This window comes from Anas platyrhynchos, chromosome 7 (assembly GCF_047663525.1).
Source record: "Anas platyrhynchos isolate ZD024472 breed Pekin duck chromosome 7, IASCAAS_PekinDuck_T2T, whole genome shotgun sequence".
Lineage (NCBI taxonomy): Eukaryota > Metazoa > Chordata > Aves > Anseriformes > Anatidae > Anas > Anas platyrhynchos.
Window position 1 is genome coordinate 34,746,751 of NC_092593.1, and position 21,748 is coordinate 34,768,498.

General features: G+C 35.8%; 1 protein-coding gene across 1 annotated transcript in view; it reads left to right on the forward strand.

Annotated features, from left to right (window-relative positions):
* ITGAV (integrin subunit alpha V) overlaps positions 1–19,794 on the forward strand; it is a 44,552-nt gene extending 24,758 nt beyond the window's left edge. Inside the window, exons 13-30 of the mRNA XM_038181953.2 lie at positions 54–245; positions 352–397; positions 1,112–1,213; positions 1,923–1,981; positions 2,983–3,137; positions 4,625–4,762; positions 5,449–5,516; positions 5,944–6,091; positions 6,602–6,694; positions 7,463–7,542; positions 8,872–8,952; positions 9,944–10,049; positions 10,920–11,078; positions 11,879–11,992; positions 12,935–13,048; positions 13,138–13,245; positions 14,274–14,396; positions 14,778–19,794. Of these exons, the coding sequence (XP_038037881.2) occupies positions 54–245; positions 352–397; positions 1,112–1,213; positions 1,923–1,981; positions 2,983–3,137; positions 4,625–4,762; positions 5,449–5,516; positions 5,944–6,091; positions 6,602–6,694; positions 7,463–7,542; positions 8,872–8,952; positions 9,944–10,049; positions 10,920–11,078; positions 11,879–11,992; positions 12,935–13,048; positions 13,138–13,245; positions 14,274–14,396; positions 14,778–14,873 (1,982 nt within the window). The 3' untranslated portion in view covers positions 14,874–19,794. The remainder of the gene's footprint in view (positions 1–53; positions 246–351; positions 398–1,111; positions 1,214–1,922; positions 1,982–2,982; positions 3,138–4,624; positions 4,763–5,448; positions 5,517–5,943; positions 6,092–6,601; positions 6,695–7,462; positions 7,543–8,871; positions 8,953–9,943; positions 10,050–10,919; positions 11,079–11,878; positions 11,993–12,934; positions 13,049–13,137; positions 13,246–14,273; positions 14,397–14,777) is intronic.
* Positions 19,795–21,748: the final 1,954 nt, after the last annotated feature.

Sequence of the window (21,748 nt, forward strand, 5' to 3'; positions counted from 1 at the left end):
ATGTTCCTATGTCTGTGTCGGGAGATGTTGAAGGTTGTTCTTTTGGCTTGCAGATATTGCAGTTGCTGCACCATACGGTGGAGAGGACAAGAGAGGACTTGTCTATATCTACAATGGAAGAGCAACTGGTTTGAACGCAGTCCCGTCTCAAATTCTTGAAGGGCAGTGGGCTGCTCGCACTATGCCACCCAGCTTTGGGTACTCGCTGAAAGGAGCCACAGATGTGGACAAAAATGGATATCCAGGTCCTTGGCTCTGAATATTGCTTTAGATGAACTTAATAGTTCCACTGACTGACAATATAGATTTAAAAATAAATTCTAACATGGAGTTTTTGTCCTTTCTTCCCAGACTTGATTGTTGGAGCCTTTGGGGTTGACACGGCTGTTTTGTACAGGTGAGTATTGCTCTATGCTTTTTACATAAGTGCATGCAGAAGGAAAGCTCAGTGGCATCCGTTAGTTACAAAATCAAGCTAGATAAGAGGGAAGTCCTGAAATTCTGCTGTTCCACCTTTCAGACTACCGGAAATAACAAGGTAAAAAGGCTGCACTGCTCTTTACGCTGTGTAAATCTGCAGTCTGCAATTAATTATTTATCCCTCTCAATATATCTGTTGTTAAGAGAAAATTTAAATAAGCTGTGTTTAAAGCTTTCTGACTAACAGTTTTTTAGATTCTGACGTGTAGGGTGTTGGTAACTATTACACTGTGTAGTCTCAATATCTTCATCAAGGCTCATTTGGGGAAAACACCTCATTTGTCTGCGCTGAAAACAGGAAGGGCTTTGCATTAACACTTAGCCTTAGCTGCATTAACACTTACCATTAACACTTAGCCTTAGCTGCATTAACACTTAGCATTAACACTTAGCCTTAGCTGTCCATATTAAAACTGTAATGGTAATAAAAGAGCGCAGCAAAGGTTATTGCTTTTCCTTATCAATTCCAAGATAATTTTTCTTGAAGTTCCAATAAATGTTTAAAAGTGTGAAGTACACACTTTTACACACAAAAGTGAAGTACACACATATGTGTGTACTTCATAGTTCAGTGGAAGGTTATTGTCTACCGTGGTGCTGAATGCTGTTGAAAAGGGTATTTTCTTTGTAGGGCCAGACCAGTTATTAGGGTGAATGCTGCCCTGGAAGTTAATCCAACCATTCTAAACCCAGAAAACAAAGCCTGTATGCTGTCAGATGTAAAAGTTTCTTGGTAAGCAATGTTTCCCAATTTTCCTTTGAGGGGAGGGAACTTCTCAACTTCTATTTTCATAGTCTTCCAATTCTGAAAGGACTCATGAAATCTAATGAGCCAGTTTTTAAAAAAAAAAAAAAAAAAAAAAAAGGTAGGAGGCAATCCAGTGTTCCTGCAGAGATTGCCACTTGTCTGTGTTGAATAGAGTAAGATCTTCCCAAGGTAGAAATAGACTACACCGCTCTTGCAATGTTTTCATCTGGAGACTTTCTAGTCAAAAAATAGAGTGGGCTTATGGAAGACATATGCAGAATGGTCTGCGGCGTGGACTGGTTTTGGTTCAGTGGAATCTTGTTCCTGTACTATTATCCAAACCCACTTATCCTTTCTAGTGCTGACTTCCTTTTAAACTCAGTATGGCAGTTCCTTTTAGCTTTACGAGTGTATGACTCACCTCTGATTGCAGGAGTAAACACTCTGCTACATGGGTGACTATTTCTACATGAATCACGAATCCAAAGCTTTGCATTGTTTTCATTGCTGTCTCCTAATATTAGTAAGTTACAGTTTCTCTTCCACCAATAGAAAATACGACTTGGGAGTGACCTAGAGTCTCAAAACACAAGACATTTGAACTGAGAAAAAGTGAAGAGTTCTAGAAGAAAATAAGGGGACACAAGTGTGTGAAATAAACTGAAATAAACTGTTCTTTTTTCCTCCAAAACAGCTTCAAAGTCAAGTTCTGCCTGAAAGCAGATGGCAAAGGAAAGCTCCCTAATTCGCTCAGTAAGTTTTGTTAGTTTAAAAACTTCAGACTTTTTATACTCTTTGCAGACATGATTACTGGTCACCGTTTTTTCACAGCACAATCCCGACAGTTTGGTAACCGTAAAGATCTACAGGATTTTCTTCAGTAGTTTTTTTTCTTCTGAAATTGTGTTGGTTGAAATCAGTGTAATTTTTAGCGTATGGAGTAGAGTAGGACTTAAGATTTAGAGTAGGACTTCAAGCATATGCTTCAACATTTTGTGGAAATAGTCTTGAAGTCCGTTGTATTTTGCAAAAGTGAGATGAAGTCTTACTTAGAAAGGAGTTTTAAATAACAATGTTCAAGTACATGCATTGTTAGGCCTTAAAAATAAGCCATAAAACTTTTCATATTTCTGTTGAAATTGTGAGCCTTTAATTGATGTAACTGATTTAGGGATTAAATTTTCTGGATCAGAATCAGAAAGATTGTTTCAAACAGGTTAAGTTGTCTGAGATTTTTGTAGTGTGGCAGATAGCCTGCTGTAATCACATTTTCCCTTACGACTGTAAATGCATTTCCTTTTTTTTCTGTACAATGTCCATAAAGGAGGTATGATGTGGGAAAAATCATGTAAATAGCTGTTATATATTTAAAATATTTGCTAATGTTAGATTAGCATTACAGTTAATTTATATAAATGTTATGTGCAAGATTGTTTCAGTGTTTACTGGGGGTGGATGAGCTTTTTTACTGCAGTTCCAAAGCAATTATAAATGTATAGGTGCTCAAACAGTAATTTATTTTCAGTTTTGAAAGAATGAGCAGAGTCCAGTTTCGAACCATAATAGTGCTTCTTAGCTACTGTAGTGAGAATGCATTAACAGGTTTTAGATTCAAACAATTGGAGGTTTTATAAAGCTTCAAGTGTTAGGGTTTTATTCTGGCAGAAATTAGCTTTTAGGCCCATTTCAATGTGAATGTGCTCTGTGTTTAATTGGACAAAATATCCCTAATCTGAATGCTTTGGATTGGACAGATTTCCAGGTGGAGCTGCTGTTGGATAAACTTAAGCAGAAAGGAGCCATAAGGAGAGCTCTCTTCCTCCACAGCAAACAGCCGAGCCACTCTAAGAATATGACTATTACAAAGGGGGGCAAAATGAATTGTGAAGAACTTGATGCTTTTCTGAGGGTAAGTTTCCATTTATGCTTCAGTGAAATCATTTCTGGTGCACTGTCTGTTAAAATTCCTTGTGTTAAACGTGTTTAAAAAAATGCTAGAGAAATTTTATGCCTGATGGATAAACCTAGAATTATTAAACCCATTTGTCTCTCCCGGGTTATAGCTGCTGTCAGAGGATGAACAATGGATAGTGTTGTGATTAAGGTCCTGGTCACTTAAGGGGACTGGAAATTGAATTTTGAACTTTGTTATTGACTTCTTGAAGAACTCGTCTAGGCAAAAAATTATTTATGATTTGCAAGAAGCATGGAAGTCAATAAGCGGAGTTTGTGCTTCTATCTTGGAGGTAAAAGAAATGAAGAAAAATATGGATCTGCAACTAAAAAGCAAAGATCAGCAAATAACAGAGGCACCAGAGAAGGCTGAAAGACTCTTGGCTCCTTGTCAGTCTTTGCTTCAGCCCCTACAAATTTCTGTGGGTGCTAAATCAATAAAATATGTGACCCAGTAGGAGAAACAGAGTCTGCAAAAAAAAAGGAAAGAAAGCTGAAAGTGTAGCTATGTAACTTAGATGCAGCCCAGATTTACCACTGAGTACTTAAAAATCAAGCGTAAACAATACTTAACACTCTCTGTCCCTCAAATACAACAAAAAATAAATAGAAAAATAGTGGTAATCATCAAGGATTCATTGAGGACAGGGAAATAGATGGAAATAGACATCACAGGTCTTAGTGTTGGCAAACTTTATTACTCTTCTGCCTGACATTATCATATGGAAAGTAACAAATTGTGATGATACAAGATGACCTTCAAGTTGATGTAAAAGTAGTTGGAAAACATCAGGAAGAGTTATCACTAGGCTTCCGTCCAAAGAGGATAGCTTCTGAAGTAAGGTCCTGTAATAAACTGTTCTAGGTTCAGTAATTTTCAGTATTTTTGGAAACAATAATGAAGCAGAGTTTACACTGATAAAATAGGCTGCTAATGTAAAACGAAGAGAATTTGTAAATACTCTGAAAGACAAGATCAAAACTTAATAAATGGAATGATTTGAAAAGTATGAAACTCAACAAATCCAAAAAGAATGTGTGCAAAAGAACATTTTTACGAAGCCCAAAGCTGAATATCTTTGTATACTGCTAAACATCCCTCAGATGTTTTGTCTGATAGAAAAGAGTGTCATTGTACAGGCTCTAAGCCCCTTGCTACTGAGCTTTGACTTAATCCTTCTGTATGCTCTAGGTTTACACTTGTAAAACAGGCATGTTAATACCAAAATTGCCCATATAACGAGTTAATATTGCAGGTTCTCTGAGATTCTCTAATCTGAACAGAGCTCACATATTTTAATGTTTTGGCTTTTTCCTTCCTAGCAGAAGGAAGTTAAGACCAATAAACAAAAGTACTGGTCAATATTGTTGGGATGACTTAACTAGGGATACTTTGTTTTATTTACACGCTTTAATTGTAATTCAAATCTTTGGTTTCCTCAGGATGAATCTGAATTTAGAGACAAACTAACTCCCATTACTATTTTTATGGAATATCGCCTGGATTACAAGACAGCTGCAGATGCAACAGGATTGCATCCTATCCTCAACCAATTCACTCCTGCTAACATGAGCAGACAGGTACGTTTCTGACGCGATCTGTGATGTGAGAACACAGAATGTATTTTCAGCATTCAACACTTACTACATTCATCCTAGCACTTCTGAAAAATGAGGATACAAAAATATGCATATAGGCTTTAGTCTCTGGGTTGTGGAACTTCTGATTCGACTTGTATGTTTCTCTTCTCTTTTTTTCCTTTTCTCTGTGGCAAATTTTGACACATTATACCTTAGCATTGGATTTTTTTTTATTTTTTTTATCCAGACAGTGTTATTCTTTAGCACTGGACTTCTTTTTTCACCCAGACAGTGTAACAGTATTCTAAAGAACATATGTTAATAGCAGTACTGAGATGTTATCCTTGAAGTGTTGGAGTATTTCATCCATTCCACATACTGTGCTGCTCTATGTGTCTTATCAGTTTATAGCTCCCATACGGTGACAGTTTTTTGGGTTTCTACCCTTTTGTATAAAGATTTTACACCTCTTTGGAAAGAGGATAGTGGAGATACAGCCCAAGACAAACAGATTATTCAAAGTAAGGGAAGAGGATGAAGACACTTAGGCATTAGTCCTGGATCTGCCAGGAACATTCAGGATTGTGGCAGGCTTTTTGATTCAGTGTTGAAACAACATTATTGGAAATGTGTGGTAGAAGAGATGCAGGAATTATTAAACCAATATGCTTTTGATTTTTGCGTAGGCACATATTCTGCTGGATTGTGGTGATGATAATATCTGCAAACCGAAGCTGGAGGTTTCAGTAGAAAGGTAACTAATTATATGAGAAAAGTGGCGTAGGAAAAGCTAATGTCCACACTTGATTTATAAAGTTTGAGAGCTTGCAATGCTGTTGTTAAATTAATAAAAAATAAAATAATAGTTGTTACTAATCGTTTGCTCTCTGTCAAAAAAAAAAAAAGTGTCGGGTTTTATAGTTTATTGCAGATTTTATTTAAAAAATTATCTCATAAAACAGCATATATGTAGTATTTGCTCCATTTTTTGTTGGTGATTATAGTCATGTTTTTTAAATATAGTGCAGTGCTCTCTTGATATTCTTGAAGCATATGTACTGCCTCTGGATTTCTCTAATGCCTTCACACAATTTCTGAGTGCCTCATTGCTTTGAGTTAGTTAAATGCAATATACGTAGCAACCTGAATGCAGAACTAATTTTTACACATTTTTTTTTCAGCGATCAGAAGAAGATCTATATTGGTGATGACAATCCCTTGACACTAATCGTCAATGCTCAGAATCAAGGGGAAGGAGCCTATGAAGCAGAACTCTTTGTCATTGTTCCTCCCCAGGCAGATTTCATTGGTGTTGTTCGTAACAATGAGGTAAAATTGCTTCTTTTTGCCTCGGCCACTCGAGACCTTTCTAATGCGGCTTATCAGTCATGAAATGACTCTTGCTTTGTGGATGTACACAAAATCTGATACTCAACAAGAGGTCTCAGAGGAGCTAAGCTAGTCAATCTTCGTGTTATTTGGCCTTGCGATCCATATTTCCTGAAGAGAGTTTTAACCCTTGTCTGATTGTCAGTGCTTCTTGATGTATGTTTTAAAGAATCAAGTGCTTTGTCACAGAAATCATCAGTGCTACCCAACATAAGAGTGATGATTTTTTTTTCTTCGATAACCTTGATAGAACATGTCTCATACCAGAAATATGTCTCCATGCAGACTTCAATATTCAGATTTTATTAAGTTGGTTTAGTGATTATGTTAGGACTTAGAAGTTGGATTAAAGTTAATGTGGCATACCTAATGCTCTTCTCCAGAATTTCATACTGATATCAAAAGGTAAAGAAAGACATTTGGTAATATTTCTTCTTATTTTTTTTGCAGGCTTTAGCAAGACTGTCATGTGCATTTAAAACTGAGAATCAAACTCGCATGGTGGTTTGTGACCTGGGAAATCCCATGAAAGCAGGAACTAAGGTAAGGTTTGGTCCAACAGATGTTTCAGTCCCTCCTGGGTTTGTCTTTAGATTTATCTGATACTGACTTTTTAAAGTATATAATAAAGAGCTAGTTCATAATACACCTTTCTCTTAATGGAAAAGTAATAGTGCTTCTGTGTAGCTTTGTGAAATTTGAGGGTTTTGTCTATCTGAGACCTCTGCACTTACATCAAATGTAGCTGAAACTAGACGAAATCAAAAACTTAGTGGGACCTAGCAGATACTAAGATATCACATAATAGGTCTAGTTTTCTGAGGAAGTAGAGTAAGAATCAGTCACAGCTAGAAACACTTTGACAGTGTTTTATTCTAAGAGGCATCTTCACAGATGAATAATAAATGCTACCTCTAAAGCATTGAAGCAACTGTCGTGCACTGACTTACAACAAACGTTGTGAACTTGTGAATTTTGAACTGTTAAACTATGCCCTGTTGTTTAGACTACAGTGGTTTTTGCAACACACGTGGAGGCTCAGTTTTACTTAAAAATGGCTGAAGCAAGGGGGCAAGCATGATGTACACTACATAGTTCTAGTTTATGGCAGTGATGCATCAGCTGTAATCTGTAGAGAAAGGTTCGTTTACTGCTGTGATGAACTGCACAATTTTATTTGGCAATTCTGTATGTGTACTCCAGATGACCACATGCCTCAAGCAATTTCATTGTAGTATAAAAGTATTAAGAAGCTTTTATCTTGCATTTTATTGTGCTTCCACTGAACCATGGTGATTTTTTTTTCTGAAGCTATTAGCTGGCCTGCGCTTCAGCGTGCACCAGCAGTCTGAAATGGATACCTCCGTGAAGTTTGACTTGCAAATACGAAGGTATGGTAATCTGTGAATATGCATGTCACCTGGTAGATCGTATGCGAGGTATATAGACTGAACTGAGCAGCTCTAGGTTCACTCTGGATTAAATCTATGGTTTTTGCCTGGTAATGTTTTAAAAAACACGGACATTCTTTTATGATTTATGCTTTTAAAATCTAGGGACAAGGTAGGAAAACAGTTTCCTATTTGAATGTAGTTTCTTTTGCTACTTCTTAAACATGTAATGGCAGAAGTGACATTGATGTTTTAATAATGAGGAACAAAAACATTTAAAGTGTTTTAAGACAGATCTTGTATTTTTGTACCTGCATGCTGTTGTGGTTTCCTAGTAGTTGTGTGGTGCCACAGAATAATTTTTGTTTTGGATTCTAGCCCTGTTATAAAACTAATGTTTGGACATGAAATTCTTTCTGATGGAAAAAGAGAATTTCAAATTTTATGTATGTTGAGAATGAGAGGTCTAAGGCTTCTAGAAGAGGCAATTCATATCATGGCTTTAGCAGATGCAATATGCAGTGGACCAATTTTTGTGCTGTACTGTAGCCAGCATAAGGAGAGTCTAAAAAAAATTGAACAGAACAGCAATGTCCTTTTAATTATAAGAACTTTCATATAAATGTGAGATATAAATATGAGTGTGTGTTTACTGGAAATACTTAGGATTTGGAGATGTGATTGAAACCTTTTTCCTCCACCATTTAAGGGTTTCATTTTTCCTATGTTGCAAATAAATTATTCTCATGCACACGCATTTTTCATCTACAAGAATTAAATAACTGTAAGCCTGGCGTTCTATTTTAATGATACATTCTATTTTAATGATACAGTGGTTTGCCATACTGATCAAAGGCCATGGCAGCATTCAATCTCTTTGATCTCGCACAGCTGTCTATTCGATTTTCTCCCTCTTCTCCATCATCTAGTAAGCTGTGCCAGTGGCAGAGGGGTAGGCAAAAGTAGCTCGGGCACACTTTTCTGCTGTGGGGCTAGGTCAAGGCCAAGTCTCTAGGCAAAGCAGGTGTCCTGAAGAGGAGCTTTAGGCTTTGCTGGCTACAAAGTTGATGTCACTCAGCATTTTCTTAGGCATGGCAGCTAAGGAGCAGAGTCAGCACAAGCTTTGTTTCCTTTATTAATTTCTCCCTGTGCTGAGTGTGGGACTGGTGTGCGTGAAAATAAGACCTCGCTGGAATGTGCTTTTTAGTTTTTAGCATATGTTTTTTTTCTACAGTGACTCGTGAGTTGTGGTCTGATGTTGCATGTAACTGTTTGAAATTTTTTGAATACGCGATTCACTTCATTTAAGAAATTAACTTCTTTTTTCAGTTCCAATCTGTATGACAACCTAAGTCCAGTAGCGTTCTACCAAGCTGATCTTGCCATTTCAGCAGCTGTTGAAATTAGAGGGTATGCACTGATACTATTTTAATACATCTTTTTTACCTCAAATAAGCTTTGTCTGTTTGTTTCTTTATAATTTAATAAACTTCCAGGACTGCCTATGTTAGTTTTCAGGAAGCCATACAGAATTGTTTTAGCATAAAAAAGAATGGTTTTCTAGCCATTCTTTGGACTTCCAAACCTTACATAATTACAAAATTAATTCCAAAAAATGGGTGTTTGGCTTCTTTTCTCAGTTATTTTTGGGGAAAGGGGGGATCACACCTCATTTTTACGGTTAGACATTTCTCTAGATCACTTCCTTCTTCCACAAAGCTTTTCTAAAACCAAGGTTCAGAAGCTTTCTATAAAGATAAGCTTGCTTCACCTTCTTCAGTCTTAAGCATAATATTAATATTGTAATGACTTCATTATCTCCATTGCCTACTTATTATAAATACATACTTCATAACTAAAAGCTATACAGTCCTCTTGCTTAGCCAGTTAACTCAGCTTTCTGAGTCATCATGTTATTAAATTTTCATTATATTCATTACTGTGGGCTAATTTTATTAGTATTTGGGGGAGCAGGGGTGGAGAATCACTGAAAAGCATTATTGCTAGCTTCACTCTTTTCAGTGCATGTTGAATTATTCTTATGAGTACTGATGAGTCTCTACATCCATCAGTATTCCATTAGTGGAACATTTCACACCATGTTTTCTTGGTGACATGTATAGATCTTAATTCTTCTAATACTTTACTAAATGTTGTAGTGTGAATCCGAAGTTTAGGACAGGAAAAAATGACACTAACTACATGTTCCATTTTTTCACGTAGAGAAGAAAATCAAACATTTAATATGCAAGCCACTCATCCTCTGCTTTTTCAGCTTATTCTAAATACAGAGAATGAAAAATTGCAGGTTTTAGGCACCTTGATTTTTTTGAGATGTTATAGAGAAATTCATTTAATGTTTCACACTTGATTGTAACTACTTGTTTGCTCCACTGTTTAGTGTGTCGTCTCCTGATCACATATTCCTTCCTATTGCAAATTGGCAGCCCAAGGAGAATCCAGAAACAGAAGATGATATAGGGCCTCTAGTTCAGCATATCTATGAGGTATGCCATTACTACTGATTTCAGGGACACAGTTCTGTGATAAAGAGAAAGAACTCTTTGGTGTCTCTTTTTTGCTAGAATAAATTATCTTTGTTTCTATGCAAGAACAAAATAAAGACCTTATTATGCTGGGTCAATAATTGATATGTGTAAGAAGGGTCAGAATGCCTGCAATTAGTGTAACAGCAGTGGACAAGTACAAGACTCTTTTTTTTTTAATACATGATTATACATTTTACTGTCTGTAAGATTTTTTTAGCCCTTTGAAATCTAGCTAAAATATATGAAGTACCTTGAACTCAGAAAATGACTGATGGTTGTAAATTATTCAGTATCCTTATTAGTATTCCAATTGTTCTGAATCATTATTGTGAAAGACTTCTGCCGTGAAAAATTTTAAGTATTTAAAACTTCCTTAAATAATGATCACAGCTTTAATCTAGATTGTTTAATCAAACAAAACTGAGAGCTGTGTGAATAACTATTTGAAGTTGTTCCATAACTTATAAGAGACCATTTATCTGAAGAAACTGATGGGCATGTGTATCTGTGCTCAGAGTGTCTTGGATGAAATGTGCACAGTGGCTGTGATTCATGTAACAGGCAACAAAAACTACATCTCATCAGGGCCAAAAAAAAGTAAATTGTGCCATAGGGCTTTACTTGGAAGAATTTTTTTTTTATCAAATTACAGAAATAATTTTAAGTTTTGCCTGCTGGGGGACTGCAGTTTAGTTAACGTTTTCGTGTCAAGTTGTTGAGGGTAAGGGTCTTCATGTCAGTATCATTTATGGCTCAAGTATAAACTAACTGCTGGGTGTGCATTAACCAAGAAGGTTTATTACATGTGTGTTTTATTTTCATAATCAGCTGAGAAATAATGGCCCAAGTGCTTTCAGCAAGGTGATGATGACTCTGCAGTGGCCTTACAAATATAAAAACTACACACTGTTGTATATTGTTCAGTATGAAATTGATGGTCCCATGAACTGCACTTCTGATATGGAGATCAATCCACTGAAAATTAAGGTAAGTGGGGCTTTTCTTTTTGCTTGAGTGGAATGAAGTACGTTTGTTTGTTTGGAAAAACTCTTAAAAACACCCAAATCCCTGAGAACTTTTAACAAGCTGAGTTAGGTTTTCATCTGTTGCCGAGGAGCAAGACTCCACTGTTTGGTGGTACTTGCCAATGTATAGAAGTGAAATAAAAGGTAGACAACAGATTGTCAACCCAAATGTATACTTTCTGTTTATTCTTGAAAACCATGAGTTTTAAGTCCAAAGCAATGGAATTATGTTGAACGTGGCTTTAAAAACAGTCTAAAAACATCAGGGCTGTTGATGTGAATTTCCTAGGTTTTATTGCCTGCAAGAATATTGCTTTATTTTTTTCTGTTACAAACTTAATTATCCTAGGCCAAAAGTCCCACCAGTTGTTCAGAGGTAAAAATTTGAAACGTTGAGGTAAAATACTTAGAATATTGCAATATCAGATTTTTCACTGCAATCTAAGAGTATTTTTATGTTCTATCTAAACAAGAAAAAGTTTTGAGTTGAAGAGAAATTAAGATACTTGAGGCTCTGTGATAGTTACTAGAAATTTGCACCAGTGATCAAGAAAAGGGCAGGAATAATGTTTTAATTATAGCTGTGGTTGAAACCTGAGTCTGAAGAACTGCAGACCTTAACTAGGATAGAAAGAGGGAAACCTCCTAAGTTATATGTTTTCTTGACCCTTGTAACTTACATGACCCTTGTAACTTACATAGAGATATCTGTGAACCCCAAAGTTAAAAATGACTTATTTGTGTTTCCTTGATGTATCCTAGATTTCTACTTCTAAGGATGATGACAAGAATGAAACGCTTAGCAGGGAAGATAATCGTGATCATCGCATCGGTCGAAGGGATGTAACTGCCATTGAAGGGGATGTGCACACTTTGGTAAGCTTTCAACATTGGTATGTCCATAGGATGCTGGGTTTTTAAGGGAGAGGTATAGATCCACGAGACACAGAATCATTTCAGAAAATGGGCTAGAGCTTGTTCTGTAAAGGGTAACAGACAAAAAGCCATGCTCTGGAGCTGTTGTTTGGGTGTTGTTTTTTTTCCCCACCCTCCCCAATGCATATGTTTTCCTCAGGGTAGTCATCCAATGAGGCATGTGCCTGCAGTTTTGTGCTGCTAAGTTTTATGTCCTTAAAAAACAAGGTCAAATTGAGCACTTCATTCAGTGTTAGTCTTCTATACAGCTCTGTTCCCTCAATTTGGAAATCAATGCTTAAACTACACAGAGATTTAAGCTGTAGCGTAGCTAAAATCACGGTTATGAAACGAAGCCTTATTTAGCTTTGCTTTCTTCTTGAAATACTGATGGGGTTGCATCAATGTTATCTTATGGATTTTAATGTAAATGTGATTGAGAAATGCTGCCTAAACTTCTGACGTTCTAAGTATTGCTTATAGGTTAGGTCAGTCAGTCATGTTTGAAGTCTTCCTGTTGAATCCAACAATGCATATTTTGTTAGATGCATTAATTCCCATGAATTTTCCCATCAAAAACATGTGGAGGGTGATGACATGAATTGATCAGAAGCTGTCTCCCACACTACAGATATTTTTTTTTAATATCTACATAGATAGAGCTACTGCCAGTAGTTTCATCTTTGGGCTCCAAAAACCTAGAAATGGCTTACATAGCACTTCTCTGAATGCAGACTAATGGAATATTTCAAGTAGTTTTTTAATATTGGGTTTTATTTAGTGTACTTAAATAGCTTATGTTGCTTTGCCCAGTTAATAGAATAATAAAGTACATGTATGAATCCAATAAGGCCATTAAATTTTCAAATATTTTCCAATATCCTTCCTTATTTTTACACGCAGGGCTGCGGGAATGCTGATTGTTTAAAGATAGTCTGCCAAGTTGGCCACCTGGAGAGGGGAAAGAGTGCAATATTGTATTTGAAGTCACGCCTTTGGACCCAAACTTTCATGAATGTGAGTGACTGTGTGTAGTATGTCCCTGTCTCTGAAACATAAGTGATTTGATATCCACATACAACACTAACTTTGTCTTTCTTATCCAGAAAGAAAATCAGAATCACTCCTATTCTCTCAAATCATCTGCTTCATTCAATGTTATAGAGTTCCCTTATAAGAATCTTTCCTTTGAAGATATCCACAATTCTACAGTGGTAAGTCATTTACATCCATTGTGAGATAACATAAATAACTATTTCAAAATTAATGAAAAAAGAAAGATTGCTCAATAGCTGTTTATGGTTTGATTTAATTCTAATTTCATTTGATACTCTATTCATAAATTAATTACTGTTATGCACACAATCAAGTACAAAAAATATTTTTTGCGCTAAAAAAATATAGCGTTCACAATATAAAAAAAAACTAGCGTTCACAATATTTGTAGCTTTAAAGATTTAACTGAAAAATGAAAAAAGGAAGTGATGGTGAACAGGCCTAGTGTTCTTGGTAATGTCAGTGTTGCTAGAGAAATATGTGACTTGAAAATTGCACTCTATTGCATTAGTCTGAATAATGGACCTTGATTATATTATATCAAATATGCTGTGTGTGGAAGTAAAAGACCATCTGTGCTCTAGAGAGGTTTGAAGAGAAAGGAGATGGGGTAGAAACAGAAGGGAACATGTGGGTCACTTCATTTGGCTGCCAGATTAAGTTTTTGGTAGGCAGTATAATATAACAGATCTTTAAAAAAGAAAAGGGGGGGAACACGCTGAAAAAGGATTATGATTATTTATTTTTGAATATGGTTTCCAGTGCCTGTTAGGAACTGCTTTTTATCTCCTAAACCTTGTGGAGTTGAATCCTTCTTCCCAGAGGAAGGTGAAAAAAAATCTCCCTCTCCCCCATTTAGGGTGAAAAGAAAGGAAAAGCAAAAACACTTTTTATTATTTTTTCTCTAAATCTCGAACACTTCTGAAATCCTACTGTTGTACTGAAAATCACCAAGCGTTATAGAATACATGTTGCTATGGTATCACTGACTGGAGAAAAAAACAACTGAAAATCCTAATAAATTAGGGACACTGAAGCTTCTATGTCACTATTTAAACTTTCTAATTTTTTTAAATCACAGATTTTAAATATTATAGAATCAAGATAAGCACTACTTAAAATGAATGAATGAACTTAACATTCTGCTGCTGTGCAAAATGTCTTTAATTGCTTTTTTCCCCATTAGGTTACTACAAATATTACATGGGGCATTCAACCACAGCCTATGCCTGTACCAGTGTGGGTTATAATTTTGGCTGTCCTAGCAGGATTATTGCTTTTGGCTGTCCTAGTGCTTGTTATGTACAGGGTAAGTACTGCATTGTTCATTCTTGTGTTGGTTTCCCTTGTAGTGCTGTATTACTTCAAACGGTACCAGCAGCTTGCAGAAATACACCGTTTCCTTAATGACCTGAATTTGTGAACCTTTTAAATAGCTGTGAAAACATTTCAGCTTTGTCAGGAAGAAGTTGAATAAAAGATGATGTCTGCAGTTGTGCTGAAATACTTGGCTTAATTTTTTCAGCTAGTACTTGCTGATTACAGAGGTCAAAAATAAGGAAAAAGCAAGTGGGAGGAGAAAAAAGTATGGGTTGTTAAAATCTGATCAAGAAGCAGAGAGAAAAAGAAAGGATGTGTGTATATTTTGACCATCACACTGCAATTCCTTCATTTTTCCTCTGAATTATAGATGGGCTTTTTCAAACGTGTGAGACCACCTCAAGAAGAACAAGAAAGAGAACAACTGCAACCACATGAGAATGGGGAAGGAACATCAGAAGCATAAGCAGAGTTTTATCTGTGAGACATTCTGAAACTTTAAAATGCCTACACCTTAGTTACAAATACTGGTTTCCCCTTAAGGAAGAAACACTCGTGACTGCAAAGCTGCTGGTCTCAAGATATCAGCACGTACAAAAGAAGAGCAATATACTTAAATCCTCCTTTTTGTATTAATCTAACATGTCTGCACTGATTTTTGTGTGAAAAACCTTAAGAAAAACTTAGTCCTATGATTTTGCTTACTGGGATATCGTAGGCTGTTTCACAGACCAACTTCACGTGAACTTCTACACAGACTCCATTTGTTGCAACTATATAGGGAAGCTGTTGGCTTCAAGATCACGTTTCGCTTCAGTTGATTTGAGTTTTAGTACACTACACTTCATTTCCTTGCTCTGGAAAGCTGGCAGCACAAAAAATGAGCATAGCTTGTACATGCAGGTCAAACCTCCACAGGGTTTGAAGTTGAGTCTGTGTATTATTTGGGCTGAATTTCAGTTTTTGGCAAAATGATGGAGGTAATACTGTGTGACAGGTTATCTGATACATCTTGGAGAAACTGTTAATCATTCTGGCATTCCATGGTTGACCACCTCCAATTGCAAGATAGAGCAAAACAGACTGTTTGAACTATGCTATCATCCATCCAAATATATCTAGATGCAATCTAGATTGCATCAGTACTTTAGCCCCACTCTTGCATGCCCTGAGAGAACAGTGAGCTTGTCTAATGAAGCTAAGTATGGCTGGCAATGTGGAAGAGCTTGAAAAGAGAAGGTTGAGTTGGCTTGGTTCGTTTCATTCATTCAATCTTTATTTCCTAGCACAAAAGACATTTCATTATGCTCAATACATTTCATTACTGGTAGAGACACTAAGTATTTGATTTCATTGCTTGTTTATAAACATACCAAACTTGAGTGGGTTCAAGCCATGGGTTTACATTATTGTTAGCTTACTTCCCTCAGTATTGGTTGGGTAAAATGAAGCCACGTATACTTACGAGAGCACACAAGAACATTGTCTATATGCATTTCAGTAGCCATGTAACTGTAAATTAGGTGGTTATTTGGCTTGCGACCACATGTAGCTGTGTTGCACACATCTCAGAGTGGACTTAATTAAACTCGTACAGAGAGGCCTTATATCGGATTTGTTTACCCTCTTCTCCAAAAAAGAATAGACTCCCTGCATGCAGCCAGATACAGAAAGAAGGGTTCCTGCTATAACTATTCCAATGGGATTTCTATGTAAACAAGCTCTTAGAAGGATGAAAACTTCTGGTTTTGTTTTTGTTTCCTGTGTTGTGGTTTTTATTTGAGATGCGTCTCACCCATAGATACTGCAATGCCCAGTAAACCCAGAATTATCTGAAATGAATGGTCTGATTCAACTCTCATTTCTGCATTCTTTCTGAGATGTTCAACTCACAAATAGCTTTCGCTGTTAAGTCCATTCTTACTTACTGAACCGTGATGGTATTTGAGTTGTTAAGGGAGACAGCAGAAAGGCTGTGGGGACCAGTTTGTATATCAGATCTAGGCTTGCATATTTATCCATTTACATGTCTTTATTTTAGACAAGTTGTTTAGATTTAATTAGTTTGAGAAAAGTGTAGGGCAAAATTCTGGTTTCACTGAATTTTCAAGGTCTTTGGTGTGGCCCACGTTTTACTTTTGCCTTTACTTCTAGTATTATTACTAGTAGTACTGTAAGGAATCAGGAGACACTTTTATCCTGGCCCCAAAATGTGACTGTATAAAACACACTTTGTCACTTACAGAGGCTTCTAGTTCTCACACCTTGTCAATTTATTATCTATGTGCAAGAAGATTGCTTCTACTCAGTCTTAATCTCAGTAGGTTAAGAGGTTTAAGAAACTGCCAGACAGGTCAGTAGCTCTAATTCTTATGTGTGTGTCTTCCTTACATGTACACACCATGTTGACTTGAAATTTATTAGACTACTTGCATGTCTAGGCATTATAAGGAGAAGAGTTTAAAAAAAATAAAATAAAATCATGGTCAAGATTTCTTCAGCTGACGTGGAAGGGATAGCGTAGCCCTCAATGTCAGTGCTAACTACGTCTTGTTTTTCTGTGGCAACTGGAAACTCATTTTGCTGTTTTTCAGGATAAAGAGGTACATTTTATTGGTACATCTACTGTAGCTATGGAAAGTTTCTTCCATTTATTGAAGTCACAGAATACTTATTTAAGTGATTTTTATTGTCTTACATTCTACTAGAGAATAAAAACAAATAGTTGCTTGTCTCATGTCCTCTAGTTTCCAGTTTCTTTAAAAAAGAGAAGTAACATATGTAAATGGAGTATACAGGTTACTGTAATGAATATAAATAGAAAACACCCCAAATTCAGTTTAGAGCAACAGTTGTGTTTCAGGGAGATTGAACAGAATGCTCTCCTGAAGGAGGGTACAAGAAACCTTTCATTTTTGCCTTCTAGATTTGGCTGGAAGCATACAGAAAACACATATATACACGCTTGCATCACTGTAAGTTTCATAGTGGCTTACAAGCGTTGATGTATTCTTACAGCAAATAGTTCAGAGGGTTGTTAAAACTTTTAAAGGAACTTTAATTTCCTTCCTAAAATACATATTTAAATACATATTTAATGTCCTTGAGTCAACTGATGGCCATATGATACACACCGCATGTGTTTTAAAAAAAAAAACAAACAACAGAAAACAAATACAGTAACAGATAATTGACTTAGTCCTCTTGAGAGTTATGTTTCAGAAGCATAGTTTTTATATGTATAAAGTCAGCAACTAGGTAATTGTTTAGTCAATGAAAATATTTTATAAGTGCTATATCTTTTATAATGAAATATGAAATTCTATAACTTTTCCAGTTTGCAATTATTGCAGCATCTCATGTTGCATATTAAAAGGTGATTTATATTACAAAATGCATATTATCTAGTTCTATATTTGTCAATATTTAGAAAATGTAAAGAGAATCCTAATTTATAGGTTTACATTGCTTTCGTGAAACACTACCAAATTGTAGAGATGGCTTTGGTTTAACATTACTGCAAAGTCAAATGTTAGTATTAAGCTTATCATTTTACTGGTCCCATTTTTCTGATTTAAATTCTGATTCATACGTGTATCTTTGATTCACATAATGCTTTTGAAACTTTAAGAAAGTTTATTACATATGTCCGTCCTTTATGCAATGTTCCAAGCAAAGACTTTTAGATGTTCCTAAATTTGTGTCCATGGCTAATTAGTCACTGAGCTAAACTCTCACAGCTGTTTTAAAAATATTTCAGCTATAATCAGCATGTTCTTGGTGCTTTGAAGGATTCGTATTGCACTTAAATTTTTGCAATGTTAAGATCTGCTGATGGTTATCCATAGGCCCTGCAGTACTTTTCCTACACCCTCCCGAACAGTAATGGAGCAGCACTACCATGCTGAGAATCTACTGTTTTTCTCTGTGGTCTAGAGTAAGACCTATTCCACAGTCTAACGAAATCACAGCAAACCTGACATTCACTGCAACCGGCTTTGAATTGCACCCTTTGTGTTTAACGCAGCTGACTGTTTCTGAGGAAGAAAAAAAGAAAGATTTTATAAAAGGAAAATAGAAATGTATATTAAAAAGTAGTTGGCCTAACAGTTGAGCGTTGCAGCAAAGAGGTTTGTTTTTTTTTCTTTGTTTGCCTAATTCTGTGATGGGAAGAACCTCTAAGTGTTGGCAATAGCCTTCTACCACAAATAAGTGCCACATGTTGGAGCGTGATTACATGCTGAGCTCTCCTGACTCACTGATGTGAGTGGGCTCTGAACTCTTTGGTACTGAATCTCTAGCTCCTAGTGCCCAAGTGCAATAAGATGTGATCAGAACTGGTCCACTGCCAAGTCGTCTGTTTTTGTTTGTCTAGGAAGGCATGTAGCATTTGTTGACTTGCAGTGGTCAGTATTTTTAAGGACATAAACAAAACCAAGGTGTTAAAATGACACGGTAAATGAATGGCGCGTAGAAAGTTTTTGATCACCCACATTGGGTGAAACATGATGTATATTCTAAAGTGTATCCATTACTAACTCTTGAATTATTGAGAATTGGTACAATATTAAGTTCTCTGTGGAAGACATGACTAGAGACTATACAATAATGGGTTTGAGTCTGTAGTGCTACTACTGTTTCATGTGATTATGATATTTAGAATTTTGGTCTACTTCTTACCACTCTGTAATTTTTTTTTTAAATGATGACCCAGGAAATCTAGCATTACATGCAATGACCTTCGGCAAATATGCTGCATTAAGATTGAATAACTTGATCTTTGGCTTTTGTAAAGTAAATGATTTAATGTAGCATTTAAGCCTTAAAAAAAATCTTTTCAGGCAACTGGTATTTGCTATGATACACGTAAGTTCAAAATGTAAGTTTTATTTCATCCTACTGGAGTTTTTTTGCATTGATTTTTTGCTCGTGCATTAAATCAGTATAACGTTGTTTGCACAAGCAGAAAATTAACATACTAACAAGACTGCTGCATTTTGGGTTTCTTAGTTAAGTAGTAAATATTTGTAACAAATGGGAATGTTTTCAATAACTATGAACTTATTTCCAAGGTCCTAGGTACATTTAAAGAGAGCAATATACATTTGAAGTCACCTTATTTTTATTAAATTATAAATCTTGCAAAAAGTATGGGTATTATAGCACAGTAATTTTGTACTGATATAAAAAATAGCTATTGAGCTATGGTTTACTTTTCAATGTGTTCTTTTCATCCTACTTCAAATTTGAATTTTTTTAGGTTTAATTTTTCTACATATGTATTCAATTTCAAAATACTATGATTGGATAAACTGTCTGAAAAATGTATTTTAAGTATTAAGTTGATTTTGATGTTTAGATTTTGGAATAAAACATCTCTTCACTAACATGACTTCCTTCTTTTTTTTCCCCCCCTACATTTTTTAAAATATATCCAACTTGCCTATAACTGTTTCATAGTATATATTTGCAACCATGGTTCTCTACTAACAGTCGTATCTATACAGCTCTACTCAGCTAACAGTATCTATTAATGTCAAGTCAAAAGAATTCATAATCACACACGCAAAAAAAAGAGAATCTGGTCACAAATTCTCCCTTGTCACAAGAAAATGGCTTTCCTACAGAAATTTCCATGTCCCAGGAGCAATTAGTTTGGATTTTATAGCTGCTGCATCACTGTAGAAAATGGCCAATACTTAACCTTTTGGTTAGGAAAATTCTCAGAAGTGGTGTTTATTTTCTTGTGTTATTCAACTGATTTTATCTCAGAATTGCAGTCTACTTTACAGTCATACCCATCTTTCTGAGTGAGGTGACAGTATATACTTTGCATCACAATAAAGGCATACACTCCTTTTCCATCCATTGTGCATTGATTTGTTTAAATAAAATTGTTTGCGTTTGTGAAACCTTGTGGAAAAACTCCAAACTACTGAGTTTCCTGGATTGCTAATAGAGGACTTGCTGACTTAAGGGAAATGACAAAAGAAGGTACACTGAGAACATGAAAATCTGGTATTTCTTTTATTTCACTGCTTCCAGTGACTTTACAGTAGCTACGCCTAATTTGTGTACAAAACATCACAGCAGTAGTCAAAGCACAATTCTCAGTGTTTGTTCAATATGCAATGCAGCCAACCCTGGTCTAGTTTTGGATAGCTTCAGTTGGTTATCAACACAGTGATTGTTAAACCTGTTCAGCAGTTCCAGACTAATGCACTACTGAGAAATTAGTGACAACAGCTGTATCATTACAGCAACAAGGGAACAGTTTTTTCCAAGTCCCATTACCATAACCCCCTTAAAGAAGAGGATGGTCTATGTCTTAAGGTCATTTACATCAATGGAACTTCAGTACCTCCATTTGAGTTATGCTTTCTTTTGTTGTCTGGGTTTCTAACTGACAATACATTAATAAATATTAGTACATTACTGTATTTTTAAATTACCAGTTCAAGTAATTTAAGAACATGGTGGAAACTGAGACTTGATTAAAAAAATTATATGAACCTCTTCTCAAATATTGTCTCAAACAGATAAAGAGTTTCGTTTAGTGCTGGCAGAAGCTTCTAGTCGCACCAGGTATTTCAGAAGCTGTGTTTTATTGTATCTTTCTGACAAAGCTACCAATTTTTATTGTATCTTTCTGACAAAGCTACCAATTTGGTGCTGAACCACTACCTCCCCTTCACAAACACGTACAGCACACCAAGACTAAACTTGCAGGACCAAAGTAACATAGGCCTTCCCAATGTGAGAAGCAAAAAAGATGTCACGAGTTTTTACAACATCACATGCAGACCATGCTTATGTATTAACTGCATATCTACATTACCGATTTCATCTCTACCGGCTTTCCTTCCCCTGAGGAAATTTTATCATATGCCTTATTACATTGCTTCAGTGGTTAATGATGTACGTGTATTCTATAATCTGTTCAAAATTTGAAAAGTGTTTGAGCTACCTTTAAAGATAGGAGTTACTGCTGGACGTATACCTCAAATCAATACTCAGGTGGGTGAAGTAAATTATTCATCATCAGTTTTCATCTCTTTTCAAAGAAAATTTGGTTAAGAAAACATAACCCCGATTACAATTTCTTTTTTTTTTCCTGAAATGGGATTTAATTGTTTGTACTCTTTAAGATATGCAGTCCCTTCTCATTAATTTACCTAAATTCAGGGCAAATGCCTAATTTCTATACTTTACTTTTGTGAACCACTTTCAATAACATGTTTTAACACACATTTAACAGATTTAGTTCAGAATTTTAAATATGAGTAATTGTGCATATTCACATCATTGTTCACTTCCAATGTTGTAGCTGCAAATGTGCTA